The 25,049-nt window shown below is 49.1% G+C and overlaps 1 protein-coding gene and 1 long non-coding RNA gene across 9 annotated transcripts in view; both read right to left on the bottom strand.

Annotated features, from left to right (window-relative positions):
* Positions 1-25,049, bottom strand: part of Col23a1 (collagen type XXIII alpha 1 chain) — a 361,425-nt gene that overhangs the window by 26,973 nt on the left and 309,403 nt on the right. For 2 of the 8 annotated variants that reach the window (XR_013425003.1, XM_078019607.1), the window contains exons 1-2: positions 19,817-20,974; positions 19,192-19,218 (exon numbers count right to left, since the gene is read on the bottom strand). Coding sequence is in view for 7 of the 8 variants with exons in the window: in XM_078019607.1 (XP_077875733.1) it covers positions 19,192-19,218; positions 19,817-20,038 (249 nt within the window). In the remaining variant the exon portion in view is untranslated. Of the gene's footprint in view, positions 1-19,191; positions 19,219-19,816; positions 20,982-21,041; positions 21,050-25,049 lie in introns of those variants that run through there. The other 6 variants (XM_013363107.4, XM_078019602.1, XM_078019587.1 and 3 more) reach the window with 6 other exon arrangements.
* Positions 102-7,522, bottom strand: LOC144366149 (uncharacterized). Its single transcript, XR_013425043.1, has 2 exons — positions 2,904-7,522; positions 102-2,842 (listed from the first exon to the last, which is right to left on the bottom strand). It is a non-coding gene; the product is annotated as an uncharacterized LOC144366149 (long non-coding RNA).

Raw genomic sequence — 25,049 nt, 5'->3', positions numbered from 1 at the left:
AAGTGGAAAATTTATTAAATTATTAAGAATATTTCATAAATTACCTTCAGGCTAGGTATGTAAGGTACATATGACACAGATGAATTTCGTATTGGGTCCTATTTCCCAAGATAGCACATTAGATATACAGGTTGGATATCCCTCATCTGAAATGTTTGAATCTGAAGTGATTTGGAATTTATTTTATTTTTTTAAATTTTGGAGTATTTGAAAAAAAATATTCCAAACTAGAATAAACTACTGGCTTCTCTGGCTTGAACTCCAAACTGCTCTCAGAGGAATCAGCAGATCAGCCAATTTCCCAGGTGATGCAAGAGTTGCTACCTTGGGGAAGGCTTGTTGCCAGGGCCTTGAGTCTGCCAGGAAACCAGGGCAATTCTAAAAACTGGGAACTGAGTGCTTCCAGCCATCAGCTTCATGGTCAGCTGAGGGTTTGGACATCAGAACGATGGCCTGGGGACAGCTGGGATCCCAGGAGAGGGGACTGGGGCCATTCTAGTCTTGGCAGTCCAGGTCCTGAGGGACCTTGGTCAGGGCCTTGGTCTCAGCCACAGGCACAGTTCTGGTCCCCACTGGAAGCTGCCCTAGCTGGCCATGCTCCTTTTGCCAGGTCCTGGCTCTTGTGACCCGTGGATCCACAGGCCCGACACTCCTGCCTTGCGTAGAACACTAAATTGAGCCTTGACCCTCTTCAACCCGCTATTCTTAGGCCCTGCTAGGCCTCTTCAGGGCTGTGTCCTGCTGGATGTCTCTGCTGTGGACACCTCACTCAGGCCTGACTCTCTAGGCTGCCACAACATACCCTGGGTCCAGTACCAGCCAGGGTCTCTCCTGGGAGTTCTCTGTGGCCCCCACACGTAGCCTTAATCGCTGTGGCAACCCTACGGGGTAGGTCTTAATACTGCCCTATTCCCGAGGAGGAAATCTGAGGCCCATTGAGGGGAAGACCTCACCCAGGGCCAGGACCAAAGCCCCTGTTCGTGGCCACCCTTTCCCCTCTTGTTTGGCTTTGCAAGTCTCTATTGTTCCCATTGCATCCTAGACAGTGCTTATCCACTGGCCTCCAGTCACCTCTTCTAGTGTGGTTGCCACCACAGACCATACCCAGGCTCTGTGAGCATGGCGTGTCATGCCAAACTGTTGAAAACTATGCCTGACTCCTGCACATTGCGTGGACTAAAAGTGCCACAATGCAAACCAAGAGTAAAAAATGGTGAAGGCACAGGATGGAACTGAATAAAGTTTTCTTCTTGTTATTCAGACAGGAAGGACACAATAAGCCCCACAGCTAAATCTCCTGGGCATTGTTCACAGGTCCCTTCCCTGAACAAATACCTATAGTCCATATATGGCCCTGGAGAACTTTCTAGAATGCAAATATGATTGCAGTGGTCTCCTGTTTGAGGTCCTCTATGGAATCTCACTCATGAAGGAAAACATCCAGATCTCCTAATCTGGTGCCCAAATGCCCCTTCCCCACCCCAGGCCTGGGCACCCCCTATGTTCCACACATCTTTCCATGGTACCTGTGTCCCATTTTGGCTTCTTCCAGTGCTAGGACCGCCTTGGGATCATTGCTGGGTTCTGGGACCCAGTTCCAGGGTATCTGCTAGGATGTCATGAAGCTCACAGAACCATGATGTTTCACTTTTCTAAAAGTGTCTGCAGAAGGGAGCCCAGGATGTTCTTTGTTCTTGACCTTAGAGAGGGTATCTCAGTGCTGCCAGCTGTTGTTGGAACTGTTTGGTGGCCAGATTTCAGCTTAGAGTGACCACATGCTCAACGCTGCCCTCTGCCAACTCTGAGACTGTCCTTAGTGGGTCATTGATGGTACAGCCTTGTTCCCCATGGCTCCTTTCATGAGTGTGAGAAGCCTCTCAAGTGACAGAAAGCCAGCTTTCCCCTTGAGGGCTTTGCCTATATTTGAGACGACAGAATGCTTGACTTCCAGAACTTGCAGTTTAGAAAGAGTGAATAGGAATCCAGGGTGGTGATGCACAACTGTAACGCAAGCTACTCCGGAGGCTGAGGCAGGAGGATCATAAGTTCAAGGTTATCTGGGGCAAGTTAGCAAGATCCTCTCTCTAAATAAAAAAATAAAAGGGCTGGGAATGTGGTTCAGTGGTGGAGCACTTGCCTAGTATGGGTAGGTCCCTGAGTTTGATCCCCAGCACTGTAAACTAGCTAACAAACACTAACTAACTAACTAACAGATAGCTTCCCAATAAAGACAGAGGTGTGGTATAAACAGAGCGACTGGAAATGCCTATTATGGGGTTAGAGGAAAGTCAATTCCAGTTCCACTGGATCCCAAGCCAGGAGCCGATGGTTCGGGTATTTCTGCAACAAACACACGAACTTCACTCATAAATACTGACAGAAAAGAAAGTGCCAGAACCTGGTCTTTGGGATGCAGCAGACCAACAGCTCTGGCTTTGGTCTTTGGAGGTGGCCATGGATTCATCTGTGATGACATCTGAGTAAGAAGGCTGTCCCCAGGCCTCTAAATGAATTCTCTCCCTGAGCCTTGGAGTGGCTAGCTCCATGGCCCCCATTTCAAGGTCTGGCAGAGTCAAGGCAAAGAAACTGTCGTATGAGCGTCTGTGAACGATCTGTAAACTAGATGTTTCTAGGGGCTGGAAAAAGGGTTGAACCTGGCTTTAGTGCTCTTGAGAGAGGGACACACACCTCAAAGAACCAAAGTTGAATAGGGGGTGGGGGTTTCAAGTTGGACCAAGGAGCAGGGCAGGGTCCAGACTGAGTGTCCAAACCAATAACCAGCCAGTTCTGAGCAGAACTGGGGCTGTTCAGGAAGGGTAGACTCCCCAGACTGGGCAGATACCTGCCTGCCTCCCTCTCTTATCAAGGTAGCCCCTCCCTGCCTCAGTGAGCATGATGCCGACCTGTTGATTTGCTACTTACTCTCCTCACATCTCCAACAATAGCAAGAAAAGTAGATGGGGTGGCAGGCAGGAGTACCAGCAACTCACATAGTGCAGGCAGGGGCTTGGGCCTTGCTGGACCTCAGTTCAAATCCCTTCTCTGAGCCTCAGCTTCCTCTTACAGCTGCCACACCACCGTGGCTGTAGGCTCTCCATCTCTGCCTGCCTCCTCCTCCTGATCAAAGCCGTAGAATCTACCACAGGTTTTCAACGCCCTCTGCCCACTGTGAAGCCCCACAGCTGCTTACCAGCCTCGGGTCTGCTTTAACTCACTCTTTCCCTGAGGAGAGCAGCTGGCCTCCAGGATGCTTCTGGATGTGCAAGAAGCAACAAAACTCTGGGCTGCACATGAAGGAGAAGAGACAAAGCCTCTAGCACTGGCTCAGTCCCTTGTCTCATGAAGGACTCAAGTGTGCCAGAGCCTCAGTTATCTCATTTGAAAAAAAATGGAGGCCAGGACAAGTTCAAGTTGAGACCCATGTCATTATCCCCTGTTTCCTCATCTACCAGACAAGACAGGCAGCCCCATGGGCAAGCAGACATGGAACTGGGGTCTGCATTGGTCTGGCTGGGCCAGTGCTGGAACTGACCTTTGTGTGGCCAGCAGGGGGATGCCAGGCTGCTCTACCTGTTGACACCTGTTATCTTGGGGGTTTGTTCCAACTGTCCTTCACCCTATTGAGGTTTTTGTAAGCAGGGTTCCACAGAGCTGTCTTTTGATAAATATGAACAAGTATGACCTCAGAGGAGAGATTTCTTTCTATTGATGGATTAATTGCAGAACTGGGGATGGAACCAGGGCTTGGTGTTCTACATGCTCTACATGCCCAGCCCTTTTTACTGTATTTTGAAATAGAGTCTTACTAATTGTGCAGTCTGATCTTGAGCTTGAACTTGAACTTGGGATCCTCCTACCTCAGCCTCCCGAGTAGCTGGGATTACAGGCGAGTGCCACTATGTCTGGCTTGAGGTAAAATAAGTTTGGGACATGGTTGTCTGTGTCTCCATCCTTGGGACTTTGCAATACCTATCATCAGCCAGTGAAAGCTATGCTGATCTGTTCACTCCCTGCTGGGGAAAAGCCCAGGCAGGCCCTGTTATTCCCCACTAGTTCCGTCAAGGCCGAGATGGAGGCAGTACAGACCACGATCCAGGCCAAGACTCAGTCCTTCTGGTTGTGGCTCAGTCTTCCCTGATACCAGTTGGAACACCTCTAGAACTGAACTGAATCCACAAACTGGCTGTGTTTAGTTGCAAACAGGAGTAAATGCTCCAACATGCCAGAGTTGGGTGACTGTCTAATTCTCTGGTTGTAATTAATGCTGACAGCTCCCGTCAGGGGAATGGAGACCTCAAAACGCACAGGGAAGGGGCCCCTGGATGAGGGGCTTACCAGGATTATCAGTCCAGGGCCTAGTAATTATGCCCCAGATGTAGACAATTCATCAAATTACAAGGCCGGTGGAGCCCGAGGTCCTAGCCTGGGAAGGGTGCATTCCTGTGTGAAGGCTCCCCGAGCCTCCTCCTAGGCTTCCTTAGGGCTGGCCAGCGGTTGAGGTGTGGGTGGGCAGCCTCCTCCAGGCAGGTCAGCACATATGGTTCTGATTTCTTAGGCCAGGCTGCTTGCAAACATGTGAGCTGCAGCAAGGCTGTCCAGGGCTTAGCAATTTCCCAATCTTGAATTCCCTGACACAGGGCAAGAAAGAAAGGGTCTTCTATGCTTAGGGCCAGCCCAGCTGCTGCTCATGGTGTAGTATTCTCCCTAGAGATCCTGGGATCTGGGGTGCTTTGTAGAGTGGGCTTGTAGTCACCTATAAGACCCCAGCTCATTGCAAGCTTTAGATATTTTTGGTACCTGGGATAGACCCAGAGGCACTTACCACGGAACCACAATCCCATCTCTTTTTAAATATATATATTTTGTTTTAGAGCCAGGGTCTCACTGAGTTGCTTAAGGCCTCAATAAGTTGCTGAGGCTGGCTTTGAACTTGAGATTCTCCTGTCTCAGGCTCCCAAGCTGCTGGAATTACAGGTGTGTGCCACCATGCCTGGCAAGCTGTAGGAGTTTTGCTGATTGGGGGCCTAGGAGCCTGCACCAAGGTGAGGACCTGCCTTATTTGTTTTATGGCCTTGCCTATGCTGGGTCCTTGTCCACTCCTCAGCTGGATGGTGAAGGATTGGGCTTGGGCATTGTCTTTCCTGGAGCCAGTTTTTGCAGTTAAAAACAGAGCAAAATAAAAATGCCTCAAACAAACAACTTCCCCAAACCCCCAAGCCTCCAAACATCTGAATTAGCTGCAACATTTAAACAAGGTGACATTTCACATCAACATCCAGAGTTTGGAATGTATTTGAAAAAAAAATGGAGATCTCACAGCTCCTGGCCCACACTCCTGCCTAGCAATACCTTCTGTGCCAACTACTTTCTTAGCTGGGTACTATCCAGGGCCACAAGGCTCTACTTCTCCCTACCACCTCACACCTGGCTGGTTGCCCTGGGGAGGTGATCTGCCAGCTATGTAGGGACTTCTGAGGTTGTCACCTTTGGCCTAGAAAATCTCCCAGGTTCCTTTTGCCCATGTGATGCTATGAGGCCATGGAACCAGCTGGCTTCTATTTTGGGGCTGGGCATGCTCAGTGAACAGCCTGTGTGTGCTGGAAGCAATTACACCTATGTCCACGTTACACATCACGGCTGGGAGAGGTGGTGTTTACAGTGCTAAGCCTTTGAACCGATCCCAAATACCTGCTTAAATTACACATTCATTGGTGAGGAGAAACATGATTACCCTGTCAGGTATCAGGAAAAATTGCTTCTAGTTGGGGTGGAGGGGAATGGAGGGCCTTGACTTCCACCGGGAGGATGGAGGATGGCATTGGGAGTCAGCTATGTCTGCCTGGACTGCTTCTGGACTTGGGTCGGTGGCTCAGACCCATGGTGCTGGTCTGGCATAAAGCACTGTAAATAGCACACAGGCCAGGCCCCCACTGCCAGCATATTTGGGCGATGGTCTTGCATGAGGTGGGGCATACCAGAAGGGGGATGGTCAAAGCATGGTTAGAACTCCATGATGGACACCTTGGGACAGGGCTATGGAGACAGCTCACAGCAGTCTGAAGTTAAGGGTCCTTTAGCTCATCCTGTACACAGCAGGGATCCCTGTGGCTGCTGGACCACACCCAGGCCAAGCTCTTGCTCTGTCCTTGGTCTGATGGAGTCACCTGCTTCCTTCCTCCCCAGTCTGCTTGCACTTGATTCCCAGATTCCTTTTTTTGGCAGTGCTGGGGATTGAACCCAGGGCCTGATGCATGCTGAGCAAGTGCTCTATCACTGAGCTGTGTGCCCATCTCCAGTTTCTTTGACAGCCACCTATTGGGCCACAGGGTAGATCTTCCTTTGTTTCTACAGACAACAGAAGCTGGGCAATTGTTACCCATGGGCAAATAATTGGTTAAAATCCTTATGAATCCAAAAAACATTTTTGTAAACTTTGAATTTCCAGATTTTCTTGAAATAATGTGGGATTGCCCTGCATGGGGTGAAGCACAGCATCTCATTTAAGTGGGACAGATGCCCCCAGTTCACCCAAGCCCCACTGTTTATGCTCTCCCACATCCAGCCAATCTCACCTGTTTTTTTTAAAAATATCTTTAATTGTAGATGGCCACAATACCTTTATTTCATTCATTTATTTTTACGTGGTGCTGGGGATTGAACCCAGTGCCTCATGTGTGCTAGGCAAACACTTTACCACTGAGCCACAACCCAGCTCTCACCTGTTTTCCTACCTGTCGGGACCCTATAAAGCAACAGTGAGCTTGTGAACCTATAACTCGAGCTCTGAGCCATCTCTCCAGTCTTTCCGCCCTTCTCCCAGGACTCGGTTTCCCTCCCACAGCAGCCTCCACTAGCGCGTCCCTGCCTCCTGCCCTGCACACCCGTTCTTTTGCACAGGAAAGGGGTAAAGGATGTCATGATAACTGTTCCCATCCTGTAGGCCTCAGACTGAGATGCCCAACCTCTCTGGAGTCCGTGTCCTTCTCTGAAAAGAGGCTCCAAGTTACAGATGGAATGGCTCCTCTGAATCTTGGCACACTGGGTACCCGAAGAAGCTGGGCTGAAGGAGCAACTTGTTTCTTTGGCCAGTTCGAGGGGAGTGGATCTGGGAGATAAAGTGGACATAGAGTGACAACACTCTTGCTTCCTTCTCTGGGCATTACCAACCCTGGTAGTTCAGTCAGATGACATTATCATCCCTATTTTATAGCCAAGAAGGCTGAGAGCCAGGCATGGACAGGTTGGCCTGGGACCCCAGCCCAAATGCCCCATCTTCCCATCCCTCCTCTGGCTTCAGTAGCACCTGGCACATCCTGACCCTCTGCCAGTAGGGCCAAGTCACACCCCTTGGTCTGCCACTCAAGGAAAACTGCATCCTAAGCACTTCCTTCCAGTGGTGGAGATCAGGGGTACTGCCATGAGGGAGGGAGGTTGGAAAGCCAAGAAGGTGCTGGTAAGAGGGGAGCTGCAGGAGGACCCTCCACCCAGAGGACCCCACTCCCCTCTGTACCCCACCACAGTTACTGACTCATTGCTCTGTCTTCCTTCCCACGGTGACCATGGTGACTCAATCCCTGAGGCTCCAGTGCCCATCGAAGGCCTGGCTGAGGGACCTCCATGAATCTTGAAGTGTCCTTTCCCCAGTCCTCTAATCTGGGCTTGTGCCATCCTGTCCATTGAGTTTGGGTCCAAAGAGGTCCTGTCCAAAGAGGCACCATAGGTGAAATGACCCTCCCTTGGTATGGAGGTGACCTGTCAGGGTCACCTTCTCCTTAGACTCTCTTCCAGACAGGGGGGTGTGTAGCCCTGAGTTGCACACCTCCAGCAATGGGGAGCTCACTGCTTCCTGGGAATTCTGGTGGGTGTGTAAAGTTTTTGTTGAAGCCCAGCACTTCCCAGGTTAGACTCTCCACCTTGCAACCCTGACTCAGTTGATGCTGAGAGCCATTGCCAAGTAGGAATGACGCATCGAAATTTCCTTGCCAGCATACCCCATGTTGCTTAGAGGAAGGACTCGTGGAAATGGACATTTGAAGTGACATTGCATGTATGTTTGAGAAAGGTGACCCTGCTCAAGGACCAGGGTGGATCCGGGTTTAAGGAGATTCCTACTGGATTAGGGCGGATCAGGCTTTTGGGAGTATCCCGTTCCTTGGGTTTAGGGCGTTCCCCGTTTAGAACAATCTGGGTTTAGGGCGGTTCCAGGTTTAAGGTTATTCCTGCTGGGAATAGGGTATATCCTGCTGCCTGAGTTCCCGTTGAGTTCTCGTGGAATTCAGAAAGTATTTGGGATTCAAAGCCTGGTGGAGTACGTGAATTTTGCAGCAGAATTTGGATTTCCCCAGAACGTGTTTGTAGAGGGCCGGTGTGAGTTCAGGAATAAAGAATTGCTGTTTGAATCTACAAGGCTGTGAGTGGCTCGTGATCTTGTGCCCAGCCAGACTGCGGCAAGTTATGGCCAGAACGTCCACAGGACGGGGAAGATGAGGCTCCAACTCCGGGGGAGGAGTTTTAAGCTGTCAATCCCTCTCTCTCCACCTCTTTGGAATAAACCCCAGGTGGACAAGGAGCAGATGACTCCTCTGCAAGGCTGGATGCTCCAGTCATTTGTCCCCCTCACCAGCCTGGTCCAACTGGGGAACAACCCTCTATCTGGAGGTCTCGCCTACAGTTCTCCATTTGTCAGAACTTACTCGGCCTTTTGACCTCATCTCTCACCTTTTTTTTGGGGGGCAGCACCTGTCACCCCACCAGAACAGACCCTAGATTATAGGTGCTTGCCGCAATCTGTACCTTTGGGCCCCGGCCACAGTCCATGTGAGGCTGGAATTCATGTGAGTTTTGATATCTCTCCCACTAAACCATAGGCGCTAAGGGGGTAAGGACCCCTGGATGTATTTCTCATCACTATGTCTCAAATGCCAAAGTGCCTGGAACACAGTGGGAAGAGGATAAATATTTGTTGAATGAACCAACTGTCAAGGGAACAATTCTATGAATGAAAGTCCCACATCTCACCAGCACAGGTGTCTGCTTGTGAACACTAGAGGGCGCTCTTGACTTGATGAAGGCTGGCTGGGGGTTGACTCCTGCCCTGTGGTCAGTCTGGGAGGTCAGCCCTGATACTGAGAATGTTGGCCTAAGTGGGGCTCCTTTAGCCACAAGGGTTACCTTACTTGCATCTGTGACCATCATGGAAGTAGGAGTGATCATGCACTGAACCCAGTCTGTGCGCCCAGCACTGTGGCTCTCAGGGCATCCATCTGGCTTTCCTAATGTCTGATGAAGCCGAGGCTCAGAGGAGGCACCTGAGATCACATGGTCTGTGAAAACCGAAAGCTCATTTTCTCTCCACTGCATGGGCTGGACATGGGGCAGTTGCCTGATTTCAGAAGTTGGGTGAAGCGGCTTCACACCCCCATAACTGCTTTCTTTTAAGTCTGTTTCCTTGGGCTCTGGGATCTTGTGCAGGTCTGTGAGCTTGTTTTCCAATGGGCAATCGACTCAGGGTGCTGTGGGGGTGCTTTGCTGCCTGGGTAAGTGGGAAAAGGTGCCTGCCAGCCACCAGCCTGGAAGGTACCATTCTGCAAAGATGTCATCACAGATCAACCAGCAAAGCGCAGGACCTATCTTCACCTCTGCCTGGCCTCCCACAGTGCTGCCCCTGCTCAGTGATCTCCCAGAGCTGGATGGGTACAGGAGGACCCCAGGCTGCTGCCAAGAGATGCAAAACACTTGAGAGGGAAAATGAGGTCCCTGGAACCTAAGGACAGGCCTCTCTGATTGGGCATAGCCACTCCTGTCTCTTAGCTGCCACCTATGTGACATTCATGGGGAAAGTGGGGACACAGTGCTAGGCCAAGACAAGTGGCTAGACTTAAGATGATCCTGCCCTGTGATGAACCCTGGGGAGAAAGGATGACATGGTGGCCCTTTCCTGCCAGTCCAGCTTTGTCTCCTTGGGTTCCAATCTGGGGGCCATTTTCGGGGACTCAGGAGATCTGCTTTCATCCTGTTCTTGCTCTGTCCAGAATCTGGGGGGGGCGGGGGCTGGCGAGTGGCCCTGCAGGGGTCAGATAAAAATGAACTGGAAGATGTTGAAATCTAAAAAAACAGATGAATTTGGGGTATTACAGATGAATCATTTAACTAATTACATTTTTACAATCAAAGCTGTTTTTGAACTACGAGAGTGCAAGAAAGCATATGGGTGTGTGGGGCTCTGTGGTCCTTTTTTGTTCACTTGATTAATTCCAAACAGTCCAACTGAGTTATTCATTTCAAAATTGATCCCAGGCCGGGGCCCTGTCTCACAGACCGCATTTCAGCCCCGAGCTCACGCTGTCCCCTGGGCTTTGCCTGTCGGTACTGCCATGACTGATGCCGGAGACGACATGCAGCCCCAGATCCCTTGGCTCTGGTGAGTTTATCCAGATGGATCCTGTGGACAGTGTCAGCCTGGGAGATGCTGGCATGAGGATTCTGAGGCTGCCCACCAGCTCTGTTTCTCAGTTCTTGAACCTTATCAAGTGAATTACTGCCACCCCCCTCCCCCTGGGACCCCCTTCTCCCATGTCTGTCCTGTAGCTGGGGAGGACCTTTCAATGTACAGGCTGAGCATCCTGTATCTGAAATGCTTGGGACCAGAGGGTTCCAGGTTTTGGGTTTGTTCGTCAGGTTTTAGAACATCTCCATATATACGATGAGGTATTCTGGGGATGGGACCATGTCTACACACAAAATTCATTTACATTTCACATATAGTTTATGCAGAGACTGATGGCAATTTTTTTTTGTACCAGGGATTGAACCCAGGGATGCTTAACCACATCCCCACCCCTTTTTACTTTTTATTTTGAGACAGGGTCTCACTGAGTTGCTTTGGGCCTTGCTAAATTGCTGAGGCTGGCTTTGAATTTGAGATTCTCTTGCTTCAGCCACCGGAGCTGCTGCTGGCTTTACAGGCATGCACCACTGTGCCCAGCCTGATAGTAATTTTTTTGGGGGGGGGTACTGAGGATTGAACTCAGGGGCACTCGACTACTGAGCCACATCACCAGCCCTATTTTGTATTTTATTTAGAGACAGGGTTTCACTGAGTTGCTTAATGACTCGCTTTTTGCTGAGGCTGGCTTTGAGCTTTTGATCCTCCTATCTCAGCCTCCTGAGCCACTGGGATTACAGGCATGCACCACTGAGCCTGGTTTGATGGCAATTTTATACAATATTTTCAGTGCATCTGCCTGTTGACTGTGACCCATCCCGTGAGGTCAGGTGGCATCATGTGGGTGCCCAGATGGTTTCAGCTTTTGAAGTATTTCAGATGTTTGGATCAGGGATGCTCGACCTGCACAACTCTGTCCATGTCATTTAGGGGCTTCCATGGCTTCTGGACTCTGCTGGGTGGGCATGGGGAGCATGTCATTTGGGTGACTCAGCATCACCCTCTCTCCTTTCGCTGTCCCCGGGGAGTGTGGGAACACATTGTGCCTCTGTACTCTGTTCTTAGCAGCATGGAATGCCTCCCACCTCGTCTTCCCACCAAATTCCTACTCATCCCTCAAGACACACCTCAAATGTCCCTCTTCTGTGAGGTGTTCTCTAGTGCCAGGCAGAATTCCTCTTTCCTCCTTGGGGCCCAAAGCCCAAAGTGTGTGTTATAGCCCTGCTCAATGCACTGTAGGGTTCTCTGTATGAGAATTTAATTTGTCCCCCAAAGGCTTGTATGTTGGAAGTTTGGTCTCCAATTTGGCCATGTGAACCTTTAAGAAGTGTGGCCTAATGGAAAGTCCTTCAGTCACTGGGGTGTGTCTCAGGAAGAGTCCTGGCTCTGCTTCCTGATTTTTTTTTTTTTTTGCATGGGGGATTGAACCCAGAGCTTGCACTTGCTAGGCTTGAATTCTACCAAAGACTCACTCCTCCAGCCTTTGGCTTCCTGTTTTGAGATGGGATTTCTTCCTTTCACACGAGTCCCTGCCATTGTGATGCTGCTATCTGCTGTTAGGCCCTCACCAAAGGCCAAACAAATCCCCCCCTTCTCCCACCACACCTAATCTGAGACTTTGAACCTCCAGTTCTGTGATCTAAATAACCCCCTTTTCTTTATAAAGTTAGTCTGCCTCAGGTATTTCATTATAGTAATGGAAAATAGACAGACATAGGATGGGATATAGACCCTGTGAAGTGCTGCACAGATCTGATTCTTAAAGTTTTCATCCAGGCCAAATATCACATTTTGCAAATGTAGACACAGAGGCCCAGAAAGGTAGGGATAGAGTTGTGCTCATACTGGTGCCTGGTGGCAGTCCCCTGGCCTGCTTTAGCTCCATTCAGCTACAACTTGACAGGGCCAGGATCCCGGCCAGCGAAACACAATTGGACATTTTATCACAAGGGGATGATCTTCTTTCTGATTTCTAATAATGGCTAAAACAGATGGATGAATGAGGAATAGGAGAGAAGGTGAAATGGAAAAATGGACTTTACTAGACTTTTTTTGGGTGTATGTAAAGCACACCCCAAATTTTGATAATACACTGTAGAAGAGGGGAGCTCCAGGGATGGATAAAGACAAGAATGAGCAGGAGAAACTGAGCATTCACTCTGAATATCTGTTTCTCTGGTAGGAAGAGGAGAGTGACCCTTTTGCCAGTATATAGTCCTGGAGTCCTGATCTTGTGGCTGTAACCAGCTGGGAGAGGCTGGTTGGTTGGTGTCATGGAGGGGGATCCTGTAGTTTGGGCACTAATAGGCTTTGGCATGCAGGTGGCCGTGTGTCTCAGAGAAGTCCTGTTACCCTGTGTGCTCGGGACTCGTCATTTGTCAAGCTGGGCAAATACCACTGGCCTCTCAGGGTGGGAAAGCATATGAGTGTGTACCCAGTAGGCACTCAATACTTGCACTCGCTTCTCTGGCACATTGGGAGAGCTTCAGGGAATGAGAGGTGACAGTCTTCTTTTGTGTTCCTGAAGAAAGCATTAGGATGAGGGGATCTCGGACCCTTGGCAGCTGTCTCTAGGGCCAAGTTCCTCTGTGCTCCTGCCCCTCACTAACTTGGTCAACCTCTCACTGTGGCCCTCAAGGTTCTACTCTGTGTGGCCCCCAGAGACCATTTTGTCTTCACCTTCTCTGGACTCACTGGCCTCAAGTGTACCTGGACACATGAAGCTTGCTCCAACTTCCTGACCCACACACTTGCTTTTTCCTCTGCTGAGAACACATCTTCCCTAAGATCTCTGAATCTTTTTCATCATTTTAAGTCTCAATCCACATGTCATCTTCTCCAAAAGGTTCTTAATTATTTAACCCAAACGATACCTGTTTATCTACCCAGCCAGCATGCTCATCACATCCCAGATTTTTTATCTTCTTCGCACATTCAACTATATTCAAAAACTATTTTCATTATCTTCTGAAGTTGCCAATCAGACCAGAAAGTCATGAAAGATCAACATTAAGAGTCAAGAAAATAAAAATACTAGAAGAAGCAGCAAGGATTTCAAGGCAGGAAATGGAGATGATGAGAAAGTCTAATGTTTTCTGTGCAAAGTCAAAGTGGAGACAGACAAATCTTTTTTACCTTAGTCAGAAGTTGCACCTTAGACAGGTTGTTATAAATGAGATTTAGGAAGATCAACTTGTGCCTCTAGTCATTCTTTCCTCTCTATCCCACACAGCTCTACAAAGGCTGCCACTAGATCTGACCCACCATTGTTCTACCCCAGTGTCCTGCACTGGGCTTGACATCAACCAGACTTGTTGAACAGAATCAAGCCTCCTATTTATGAGATGGCAAAACCACTTGATCAACATACTAATTATTGCCCCAATTACACTGTGGGGAGAGTGCTGTGGCCAGGGTTCCTCTGAAGGTCCCATTTTTGATTCACAATAATCTACCCTGAGAATTCCCCTTTTGATGCTGATTCCATGATGTCCGCTGTCCCTGGGTCAATTGGGAGCTGAAAGATCTGGAAGGCTGGTGATTTCCTCTTTAAACTCTATACCTGCAATTCCATGATATACCACCAGGTGGCAGTTAAGACTACACAAACTTTATCAAAACTGGTTTGATCTCTAGGACTATGCTTCTAGTGCAAAAGTACCTCAAATTAAAACAAGATCCATACATACACGCATATATTTTTGAAGTTATCATATTGAAATAAATTAAATAATACCCACAGTTGGCCAGAGTTTGGGGAAACTGCATTTTCATACGCTGTTGGTGGGAAATGTAAATTAGTGCAGCCTCCTGGAGGGCAATTTGGCAATACACATCAAAAGCCTTAAACATGTGCAAACCCTTTGGTACAGCAATTCGACTTCTAGACATTTATTCTATAAAGATAATCATGGAAATAAGTCTACTTTTATTTCCAGGATGTTGACTCTAAGGATGAAAAATTGTCAATATAAATAGTATAACTTGGAGACTGGTTAAATAAATTATACATAAGATTAAATACTATGTAGTTATTATATTCTATGAGGATTTTTAATGATGTGGAAATGTCTCATGATATATTAAGTGAAAAAGATAGTTTATAAGAAAGTGTGTTTCTTGTGATCCCATTTTTATGATAATAAATATTAAAACAAGCTGGCACATAAAAAGACCTAGAAGAACAACCAGCAAAATATTGAGAAGCCTTATCTGTGGATGGTAGGACTAGAGATTACTTTAGTCTTTTTTGTGTGTGCTTTTCTCTATTTTCTCAAATGTTCTGCAACAGACGTGCACTATTACAACCAGAAGAGTGCTGTTAATTAACCCTCGGAAACAGAAAGGTCAGGCCAGCCTCTTCAGGGAGGGCATGACAAGGTGACCCCAGGGTCCTTGTCAGCTCTGACCACCTTGAATCTACAACCTGGCCCACAGATGTGGGTGGCCCCTATGCTCCATGTCCCTTGGCCACTTGTGTTTCTGCACATGTGGACCTAGTTTCAGCTGAGGGGCCAGGAAGGGTGAATGCAGAAAATGCAGGCGACATGGTCTCTGCCATGGCCCTTTGCTTTACTCTGTTCTTGCTCTTATTTCCCCCTAGAAATTAACAAGGTTCTGGCAAAAGAGAACAAATGTCCTCCTTGAGGATGGTCTTAAAGTTTTTTACTAAGATGCAAAAAGAAACAAAAACCAAACCAAATACTAAAAAACCCAACAACAACAAACTTCTCAACCAAAAACCAACAATAAAAAAAAAAGATTTTTCTCAAACTGACCACTCTCAAAACCATTTTTCTTTCCAAATGCCTCAAATGTATGTTCAGTCAATTAGAATGATTTTATATCATCATCTTTCCCTCCCCCTGCTCTTCATTATTTCTTTTTAAATCTTATTTTGAGTTGAGGTTGTAGCTCAGTGGTAGAGGGCTTGCGTAGCATGTGTGAAGCCCTGGGTTTCATCCCCAGCACAATGAATAAAAAGATCTTTGATTGATTAAATTGAGATGTAATTCATTACATGCATACATTATGTAAGATTAGGATGATTTCTTTCTATTTCTCTCTCTCTCTCTCTCTCTCTCTCTCTCTCTCTCTCTCTCTCTCTCTCTCTCTCTCTCAATATTGGGAATTGAACCCAGGGATGCTCTACTATTGAGCTACATCCCCAGACCTTTTTATTTTGAGACAGGGTCTCCCTGAGTTATTGAGGCTGGTCTTGAATTTGCAATCCTCTTGTTTTAGCCTCCAGAATTCTTGGAATTACAGGCATGAGTCACTGTGCTCAGCTGGGATGATTTCTCAAGCCCTTCTTTCCTTCTGTTGAGTTTTATTCAGTGATGAGGAAGATAGTGGTACGTAGGCAGGGGCTGCCACACATTGGACTGGACATGGGCTTTGTAGGGATCTTATTTAATCCTTCAATTCCACAAGTGTGACCTCCCTAGGGCTCTGAGAGGTCAAGGACCTGTCAGAGTCCACACCACTGAGCTAAGAACTGGATGTGCGCCTGACCAACTTGAAGCCCATGGTGATCCTCTGTATAAATGAGGGGTCTCATAAGTGGCCAAGACCACTTGGCACCAGGCAGCCTCCCCAACCTGGGATGGCTGCATGGAGCCATCTGTAGACACGTTTCAAGCCAAGAGCAGGCCAAGCTCTCTTGTCCTCCACAGCTAAGAGATCAGCCTTCAGTTCAGAACACGTGGGTCCCCTGTGCCCACAGAAGTCCTTCCCTTCCTTGCAGGGGGCCTGCTTTCCCTCTTGCAGGGAAGCCAAGCAGGGTGTCATCCTACCCCATGGGTCTCACAAAAAGAGATGCCCACGAGGGCGTTTGGAGGCACGCAGCTTGGTGAACTTGCTCCTGATGCTTGCTCACTAATATCCTGAACCAAGGAGTGGGCCCAGCCCAGCCAGGGAAGACACCCGAATCTGTGTGGAGATGGGGGTCTTTATGACAGTTGGCCAGGGTGGCCTCTGGAAAAGGTCAACTGAGGTTTGTGACACCAGTGTCCTGGAGATTTTGACAGGGTCCCTTTACCCCTCACTAGGCCCAGCCTGCTTGGGACTTCTCAGTGATTAGAAGGAACTGCTGTCAGGACCAAGGCCCAGAGCTGCCTGCAAACAGGAAGTGAGGAAGGCTCACTGGGTCCTCGCCCCTTTCCTTTCCAGGAAGCTCCCAGCTTCAAGCCAGAGAGACACTTGGGTTCCATATATCCCCGTCCCTACATTCCCAGATGCCAGCATTCACAAAGTCCCTTCTCTGGGACAGGCTTGGAGCTAAACATCTGTCACAGAATAAACTTCCTGTTTAATTCCCAACAATCTTGTAGTGTCCTCAGGTACTGGCAACCTTGGTTTGCTGTGACCTGTGGCATTCTGGGTACTTGTGACCTCATTTTACCCAAACCCTGGCTCCCTAAGAAAGGGACCTTTATCATCCTCCATTTATAAGGAAGGAGCCGGGGACTCAGGATGGCGGGGTGGCTTGGTGGCTTGCCTGTGGTTCCACGCTGATGAGTGGCAAAACTAGATTCAAACCTTGGCTGCTTAACTCCACACCAGCCTCCTGCCTGCCTGTCACCCACAGAGCCACCAGCTACCCCCTAACCTGACCTGGTCAAAGGAGGAAGGCAGGGAGAGGAGAAGCCTCTAGAGGGGACAGATGCCTCACTTTGGAAAAAGTGTCACCATCATCAGCCAATATCCTCTCTGATGCCCACAGCCAAGGAAAAGGGATCCCAGTCATCCTTCGCCCAGAGGAAGCAAACACGGGGCAGGAGGGAAAGTCACCAACCTCCCAGCCCTCCCCTTTGGATGTGTGGATATGCAGAGGGACAAGGGTGCTGGGAGAGCATCTGCAGAACTGGGGACAAGTTCTGGGCAGGGGAGGGCAGTGAGCTGCAGCTCCATCAGCCCCAAGACCGTGGGGTGGTGGCGGTGGGGCGGTCAGCTTAGACCTCACAGTGACGTGCTACTGAGCTAGGACGTTTTTAAGCTAGGTTCATATAGGCATTCTCTTTAAAAATTTTATTTCTTCTTCTTTTCTTCTTTTTTTTTTTTTTCGGTCCTGGAGATTGAACCCAGAGATGCTCTACCACTGCTCCCAGACCTTTTTATGATTTTGAGACAGGGTCTCACTAAGTTGCTGAGTTTGGCCTTAAATTTGTGATCCTCTTTCGTCAGTTTCCCAAATTGCTGGGATTATAGATGGGCTCCATTAAGTGCAATTCTGATCTGAGAAAATTTCAATTTAGGATGGGGTACCAGGATGTAAGCCCCTTGTAAGTTGGAGGGGCAGTTAACCAGGTCTCCGGGAGTAGCTCTGTTAGCAGTACTCCAGTGCACCTGGGCTGGGAATGCTGATCATCTCCCAGGGGGAGGCTGAAATATTTTAGCAAAAGCCAGTGACTCCCTAAGACTCTGGCTGCCATGTGCAGGAATGGGGACCTGACTGTTTCCTAATCAGGAAGGTGGCTGGGACGGGGGTAGGACCCTGACCCCATGATGCTCCCGGGGGGATGAAGCGGATCATGGCTCCCTTTCACATTTCATTCCTTCTTCACGCAGAGCTGGGGGTTTCTTGTCTGAGATGCCAAGTTGACTGCTGCTGGGGGAGCTGCCTTGATCAACTGGGAGACCCCAGGCTACTCTGGACCTAGCACGGGGTTGCTCCTGGCATTAGATAAACGTCCCCAAAGTTTCTACCCAGTCCTGGAGGACTGAGTTTATGACCTACTTTGTGTTTTATGCATAGCTGTCATCTCCTCAGTCTCATTTACTCCCAACTCTTACACAGCACAGGAGGCTTTCATTACCCTATTCACAGAGCAGGAAATGGAAGCTCAGAGAGGGTGAGTATCTTTCCTGAGGTCACCCAGCCAAGAGCCTGTAGAGATGGAATCCAAGTCCAGGTCTCCCTGATGCTGGAGGCAGTAATGCTTTCCCTGGCCTACTGGGAAAGCATCTGCAGAACTGGGGACCACCTACTTCTGTCGCCAGCCCATCCTGACCCTGGATGGATTTGGTCATTAGAATGACTTCTGAATCAACCAACATTTCCCATCCTTCGTCTTCCTGTCCCGAAGGCACAGAATGTCTGTCTCTCCATATGTTAGTGATGCTAAGTAACTCTTCCGCTGGCCTCACTCCTGCTCTTTCTGGTGCATCAGGACTTCTGGATGTGATTGTCACAGTCCTTAACCTCTGCAGGACTTGACAGTGTCAGGGTCACATCCTCTCTTAATTCTGATGTGGTGCCCCCGAGGCCTGGACTGGGGGCGTCTACTCCAAGTGTAAGGTAACTTTTAGCTGAAATGTGGAAGGCCAGACTGGATCAACCGAAGCCCTGTTCCTGAGTGGTGACATGCCATGGGGGGCTGGGACAGGGATCCCCTGCCCACTGGGAAGAGACTGGCAGTCAGACCCTTTGGAATAGGCATGTCCCAGCCACAGGCTGCACTCCCTGCTCAGGGCTGGCACTCCGTGCTGGAGGGTACAGTGTTGGGTGGACTCAGTGTTTTTGGGTCATCCATGGGAAGCCTCTTTGCTTGTCTCCAGGGCAACCTGAAAATCTGTGTGGCCTGAGTCTGTGCAGACCCTGTGCTAAGTCCCCTCCACGGAAAGATCACAGCTACTTAGGAGCAGAGAAGGAAGATAGGAGAGGAGAGAATTCAATCAAGTCTCAGGGAAAGGATATCGGCTTAAGAGGAAAGGGCAGAGAGAGCAAAAAATAAATGACAAATTACCGGGTAGCCATCTCGTCCTGATTGCCCCTGTGGTAATTAATATGTCATTAATAATCAGACTTTCGGCAGAAAACCATCTGGCAACACTTAGGACTCAGGGCCCAGCATCCCCCCGCCACGTTCCGCATGGTTTGCAGCAGCGGCTGCTGTTGGTGGTAGCTCGCTGTTTTAAGGGGGAGAAGCCTAGGGCTCCGATGGTCTGGGGGACAGAGGAGAGCCGGGCAGCTGGAAGGGGCGTGAGCCTCCATTGGAGCCACCAGGGTGTGCACTCAGGTGTGTCCCTCCCACATCATCTGGGGCATATGGTGAAGACCATATGGGGACTCGAGGTTCAGGAGGGCACTGTCACATCTACCATGACTGCACCAGGAACTGAAAATATTCCTTAAATTGGACTTGTGGAAATACTCATTTCCTCCCCCGTTCCACTGGGATGGGGTGCACTGGAGGAACAGGGACATTTATGGCTACTGGCTACTTCTCTGTCCCCCAGCAAAGGTCAGCCCTGATTGCAAGTTGTTGCTCGAACATTCCTGCATTTGTTTAATACATCTAGTATTTCAGCAACCAAGTCAAAAAACAATCGCTCAACGATCCTCTGTATTTTGCATTTCAGCGAGCTCACCCCAGTCTCGGGGGACCACCAGGAACATCCCCAACAAGGAAACCTCCCTTGTGGCCAATACGTCTGTGCATTTTTGTTGGCTTGCTTTTTGGGCTCAAAGTGGAGCTGCATGCCTGGAGAAGCCCAGATCCGGAAGGGTGCTGATGGGGGAAATGAATTGGGATAAAAGGCAGTCAAAACCCAAAAGGGCTCAGCTGAGAAGAATTCCTTTGGAAGGTTCATTTTGGTTCAAGTGGACTGTCAATGTGCTTCTTGAATGGACTCATCAGAATTTATCAGGTTCTGAAAAACTGCCAAGAGGAATCAAAGACAGAAGCATCTCCGGGCCTGGAGAAATGTGAGATTTCCAAGGCCACGGACAATCCTGCTTCCAAACTGCCCCAGGCCGACTGAACGGAGGGAACTTGTGGGGCTGCTCAGTGCTTTGCCTCACACCCTTCTTAAACGCAGTGGCACTTTTCGGCTGCCATCTCAACACCCTCATCAGTCACTTAGGCTCATGAGGTCCCAGCTGTCTAAGCCAGGGAGGGAGACATTCTGGTCAAGAAGGAAAACCCTGGACCTTGTGACGAAGCCCAGTTCATTCCTGGAAACACTGCCTGACCCTACAGCCTCCTTTGCCAATGCTCATCTGATAAAAAACATTTAAAAATATCAGCGGCTGCAGACTATTGCACAAATACAGGCCTGGTACTTGCATTTCTGTGCACTAGGTTGAGCCAAAGATTTGGTAAGGAGCCACCGGGCTTGTGCCAGTCACAGGATGTTTCAGCAGGCAAATCACACCCACAGCTTCTGGGCTTGCCTTGCATTTTTCTGCCAGTTAAATAAAGAATATGATCCCTGTCTTAGATGGATATTTTTCTTTTCCTCTTTTTTTTTTTCTCTAGTGCTGGAGGTCAAACCCAGGGCCTTGCACATGCTAGAAAATCTTAGCACTGAGTTACACCTCCAACACAATTTTTTTCTTTTTTTTAATATATTTTTTTAGCTTTATATGGACAGAATATCTTTATTTATTTTTATGTGGTGCTGAGGATCAAATCTGGTGCCTTATGCACGCGACACAAGTGCTCTCTACCTCTGGGTCACAACTCCAGCACTCATTTTTTTTTTAAAGGATACACCTTTCTAAACAAAAATTATTTTCATGGGTGTGCTATAGAGAGAAAACCGAATAAATGTCTTATCTTTCAGGAGATGAGCACAAAGCCAGGACACTTACTGGAGGACCTGCAAAACACAAGCAGAGGAGCCACCGTCAGCATCGAAGGCAGAGAAGGTCCCTTTGCCTGTTCTCAGCACAGCCACTGGTCCCCTTGCCTCTTGCCAAGGTTTTAACGGTGTCACAGCTATTGTCTGTAATAGCTTTACAAACAAGTGTCAGTCCCAAGGCCAAGTGGCAAAGCAGAAGAGGCATTTTTGTCCTTGGAGGGGCCCGGGATGGTCATGTGGGTGGTAATGACATTTGCCACATGTATTGGTTCATGCATTCATTCGAGGAAGCTGGTTAGTGCTCATTCATGTTGGGTTCTAGCAACTGAGTAAGACTTGACCTTGTTCCTGCTTGAAAAATAAGTTTTGGGGCTCACTATGGGTTCTCTCATTTCTATTGAGGGAAAACACTCTGGGGAGAGGTAAGGTCACATGGATCTGTGAGTGTGAGCAGAGTGGGGGTGGGGGATGCCTGTGGTCCAGCCCTGGGGTTAGATGTGCATGAGGACATTGAAGGGGACAAGTCTAGAAACATCGGTGGGCAAGGGGTTGGTGCGTGTGTGTGAGTGTATGTGTGTGTGTGTGTGTAAGAGAGAGAGAGAGAGAGAGAGAGAGAGAGAGAGAGAGAGAGAGAGAGAGAGAGAGAGAGAGATTGAGGGATGGCTGTAGTTGGATAGTGATGCCATACATTCTGGAAAGTGGGCTCCAGTACTGGCCCAACCAGTGACTCCTCTGTTCCTGTGAGACCTCAAACCTCACTGCATAATGAGGCCACATACAACATGTGGTCAGTTGATCAATGAGTAATTATGGATGGCCCACTGTGAGCAGGGAGCTGCCGGAGGTAAAGAATGGGACCCAGTAGTGAGTACAGGGGTCGAGACCTTTGACTCATGGAATGTTTATTCAACAGACGGACACTTAAGAAAACCATGCTGGGGGAAGCACAGGAAGTTCCAAGCACTCAACCAGGAGCTGCCCCAGGATGGCCGACTCAGGAAGAGGGATGGGCCGAGTGCAGGAGGTGAGAGAAGTGAGTTAACAGGGTGAGGCAATGGAGGGAGGAGTGCTGCAGAGATGGAATACCCCAAGATCCCTGGGATTTTGAGGAACAAGAGAAATGGAGCAGAATGCAATGGAGGAGGGGCTTGGGTACAGAGTCCAGCCGAGCAGGGGGCGGTGGGGGTTGGGGTGGGGTGGGGTGGGGGGGCTGTTTTCAAGTGACAGGCGGGAGAAGGCTTGATCCTAAGGGTAGCAGGATGTCACTGATGGGTTCTGCATGGGGGAGCAATGAGGAGGGCTCATAGGTCCCTGCAGGTGTCCCTGTATGGATGATGGTGGCAACGGACAGGTGAGAGTCAGGAGGCACTAGTCAGAGAGGACAGATGGGACTTGCTGAGTGACTGAATGGGAGGTTAAGCGAGGTTATGGAGGAAGGAGAGATGACCAGGATTTTTGGCTGGGAAAACCGATATACTAATCCTCAAGAATGGCAACACAGGGTCAGGGAGGTTGTGGTTTTCCTAACTACACCGGGGAGCAGAGCAGGGCGTTGGCAGCTCGGACATCCCATCGACCCTTCCTTTTCAGCCAGACCTTGCTTCTTATTTTATAAAGAAAACAAAAGCTTTGGGAGAGTCACCATCACCTTCCCAAGGCCAGACGTACACGCCACCTGTGCCTGTGCTCACCTGCCTCTCCACATGCATGAGTTCTTTCCAAGGGACTGACTCACCTCCAGTGAGGGCCAGCTTCCTGCAACACCTTCCCCTGGTCCCTCCCTTCCCCTCTCCGCTCCCTGTCTGTTGCAGTCAGCTCACTCTCTCAGGCCAGATCCTTCCCAACAACTTTGAAATGCGCTCTAATCCCATTCATAAAAAAAGCACTTTTTGGTCCCAATCCCCTTCTATGACTACCCCATCTTTGCCTGCTCCCTCGAAGACAGATGCATCCAAGAGGCGTCCACGCTCACTGTTCTTGAACTCCTCATCCTCCACTTAATTGTGACTCTCTGATTTGGATTCAATCATCCCTTCTCACAAAGACTCTCGCCAAGGTCTCCAACGACCTGCCTCCACACCAATGAACCAAGCCATTCTCTCCTGCTCATTTTACTCGGCCTCTAGGCTGAATCCCTGCTGCTGACTGATGGCTCCTTCTTCTCCTCCTTCAACTTCTTTTGGTGCTAGGTATGGAACCCATGCTCTGCTCTACCACTGAGTTACATCCCCAGACTGTCTGAAAGGTTATTGAAGCAGTTGCTTCTTGTGGCTTCTAAAATGTCATATTCCACCCACTTCCTTGGCCTCAGTCTTATGTGTGAAGTTTCCTCAAGGCTGAAGTCTGGGCTCTATCTCCTCAATTCACTTCTCTGCTGGCTCTTCTCCTCTGTCCTCTTTAAGAATCTTATCCATGCTGTGACTACCCTCTGCAGAAGAGTCCCGAATGTATATCTCCAGCCCCGATTGTGCCTCTGAATCCCAGTCTCCCTTTCCGAGATGCCCATTTAACATTTCTTCTTGAATGATTCCATTTCCTCCAACACGTGCACAATCACACTATGATCTTCTTCCCTAAGCCTGGCTCCTCTTCCATGGTTCCTGGTCTCAGTGAAGGATGTCACCCCCATCCAGTTGTGTGAACTGGAAAAGGAGGACCCACCCTGGATATGCTCTCCATCCCCAATCTATTCATGCATCCATTGTTTCTTCTGCTTGTTTTTAAGTTTTATTTATTTATTTTTGAGACCTGGTCTCACTAGGTTGCCCAGGATGGTCTCAAACTCCCAGGCCCAAATTATCCTCCTGCTTTAGCCTCCCAAGTAGGTGAGACTATCAGCCCATTGTTTCCTACTCTGGAATCCAACCACTGATATCTCTCCAACTCCACAACCCTAATCCCTCTTACTACCATCTCTTGACTGTTACAGTGATTCCCAGCTGACATCCTTAGTCACTCATTCCACAGATACCAAGTGCCTGTCCTCTGCCAACCACTGTTCTAGGTACCTGGGATACATCAGTGAAAATAGCAAAAATCCCCATCTTAATGGAGTTTCCCTTCTAATGAGAGTGACAGATGAGATACATAAACATAACGAATCACTTGGAAGTTGATATGAATTATAGAAGAAGAGAGGCTCTAGTGTTTAAGGAAGGGGGGACCATTTGTGCTGGGGAGAGGCAGATTGGAATACTCCACAGGATGTTCGGGGAAAATGTCACCCTGAGATGACCTCTGAGCAAAGCCTTGAAGGAAGTGTAGGTCTTGGGAGGGCCGATTGCTGGGGAAAATATGTACCAGGCAAAGGGAAGACCCGAGGGCAGGAGGGTGCCTGGTGTGTTTAAGGAGCAGAAAGGGGGCCAAGGGGCCTGGAGAAAAATGGGAAGTAGCTCTAGAGAGGCACTGGGGTTGATGGCCGGTGGGGGAGGGCCTGCTGGCCACTCTTGGGACTTTATCTTATCTCTGTGATGGGAGCCCTTGTCAGGTCCTGACCAGAGACAGGATATAACCTGGCTAGCATTTTAAATGATTACAATGAGGGGCAGCAAGAGTAGAAGCCAGAGGCTATTTGCAGCAATGCAGGGGAGAGAGAATGGTGGCCCATAGCCAGAGGTAGCAGTGAATGGGGTGGAAGTGGTTGGGTTCTGGATCAGTGCTGAAAGAAGTGGTTGGGTTCTGGGTCAGTGGTGAAGACGCATGGAGAGGATTTCCTGACAGACTGAATGGAGAGCGTGAGGGGATGAGTCAAGGAAGATGCCATGATTTTGGCCAAAGGATGGAGTTGCCATCCTTGGAGGTGGGGAGACTGTGCTGGGAGGGTTTTGCTGAAGGGATCAGGAGCTCAGCTTGGTGTACATGGAGTTCAGGGACACCCCAACTGTTAGGAGTTGGGGAGAAGAGAAGGAAGTCCTGAAAACCATGTTGTGAAAAGTATCTTGAGGAGGGGGAGGAGGGAGCGATTGCCTGTATAGTGCCCAGTGATGGGGTGGGAGCCTGACTGGAGACAGGCTAGGGG

This window comes from Ictidomys tridecemlineatus, chromosome 1 (genome assembly GCF_052094955.1).
Source record: "Ictidomys tridecemlineatus isolate mIctTri1 chromosome 1, mIctTri1.hap1, whole genome shotgun sequence".
In the NCBI taxonomy this organism is placed as follows: domain Eukaryota; kingdom Metazoa; phylum Chordata; class Mammalia; order Rodentia; family Sciuridae; genus Ictidomys; species Ictidomys tridecemlineatus.
Note: the sequence above shows the minus strand (reverse complement) of the source record. Positions and strands in the feature narration are given on the sequence as shown.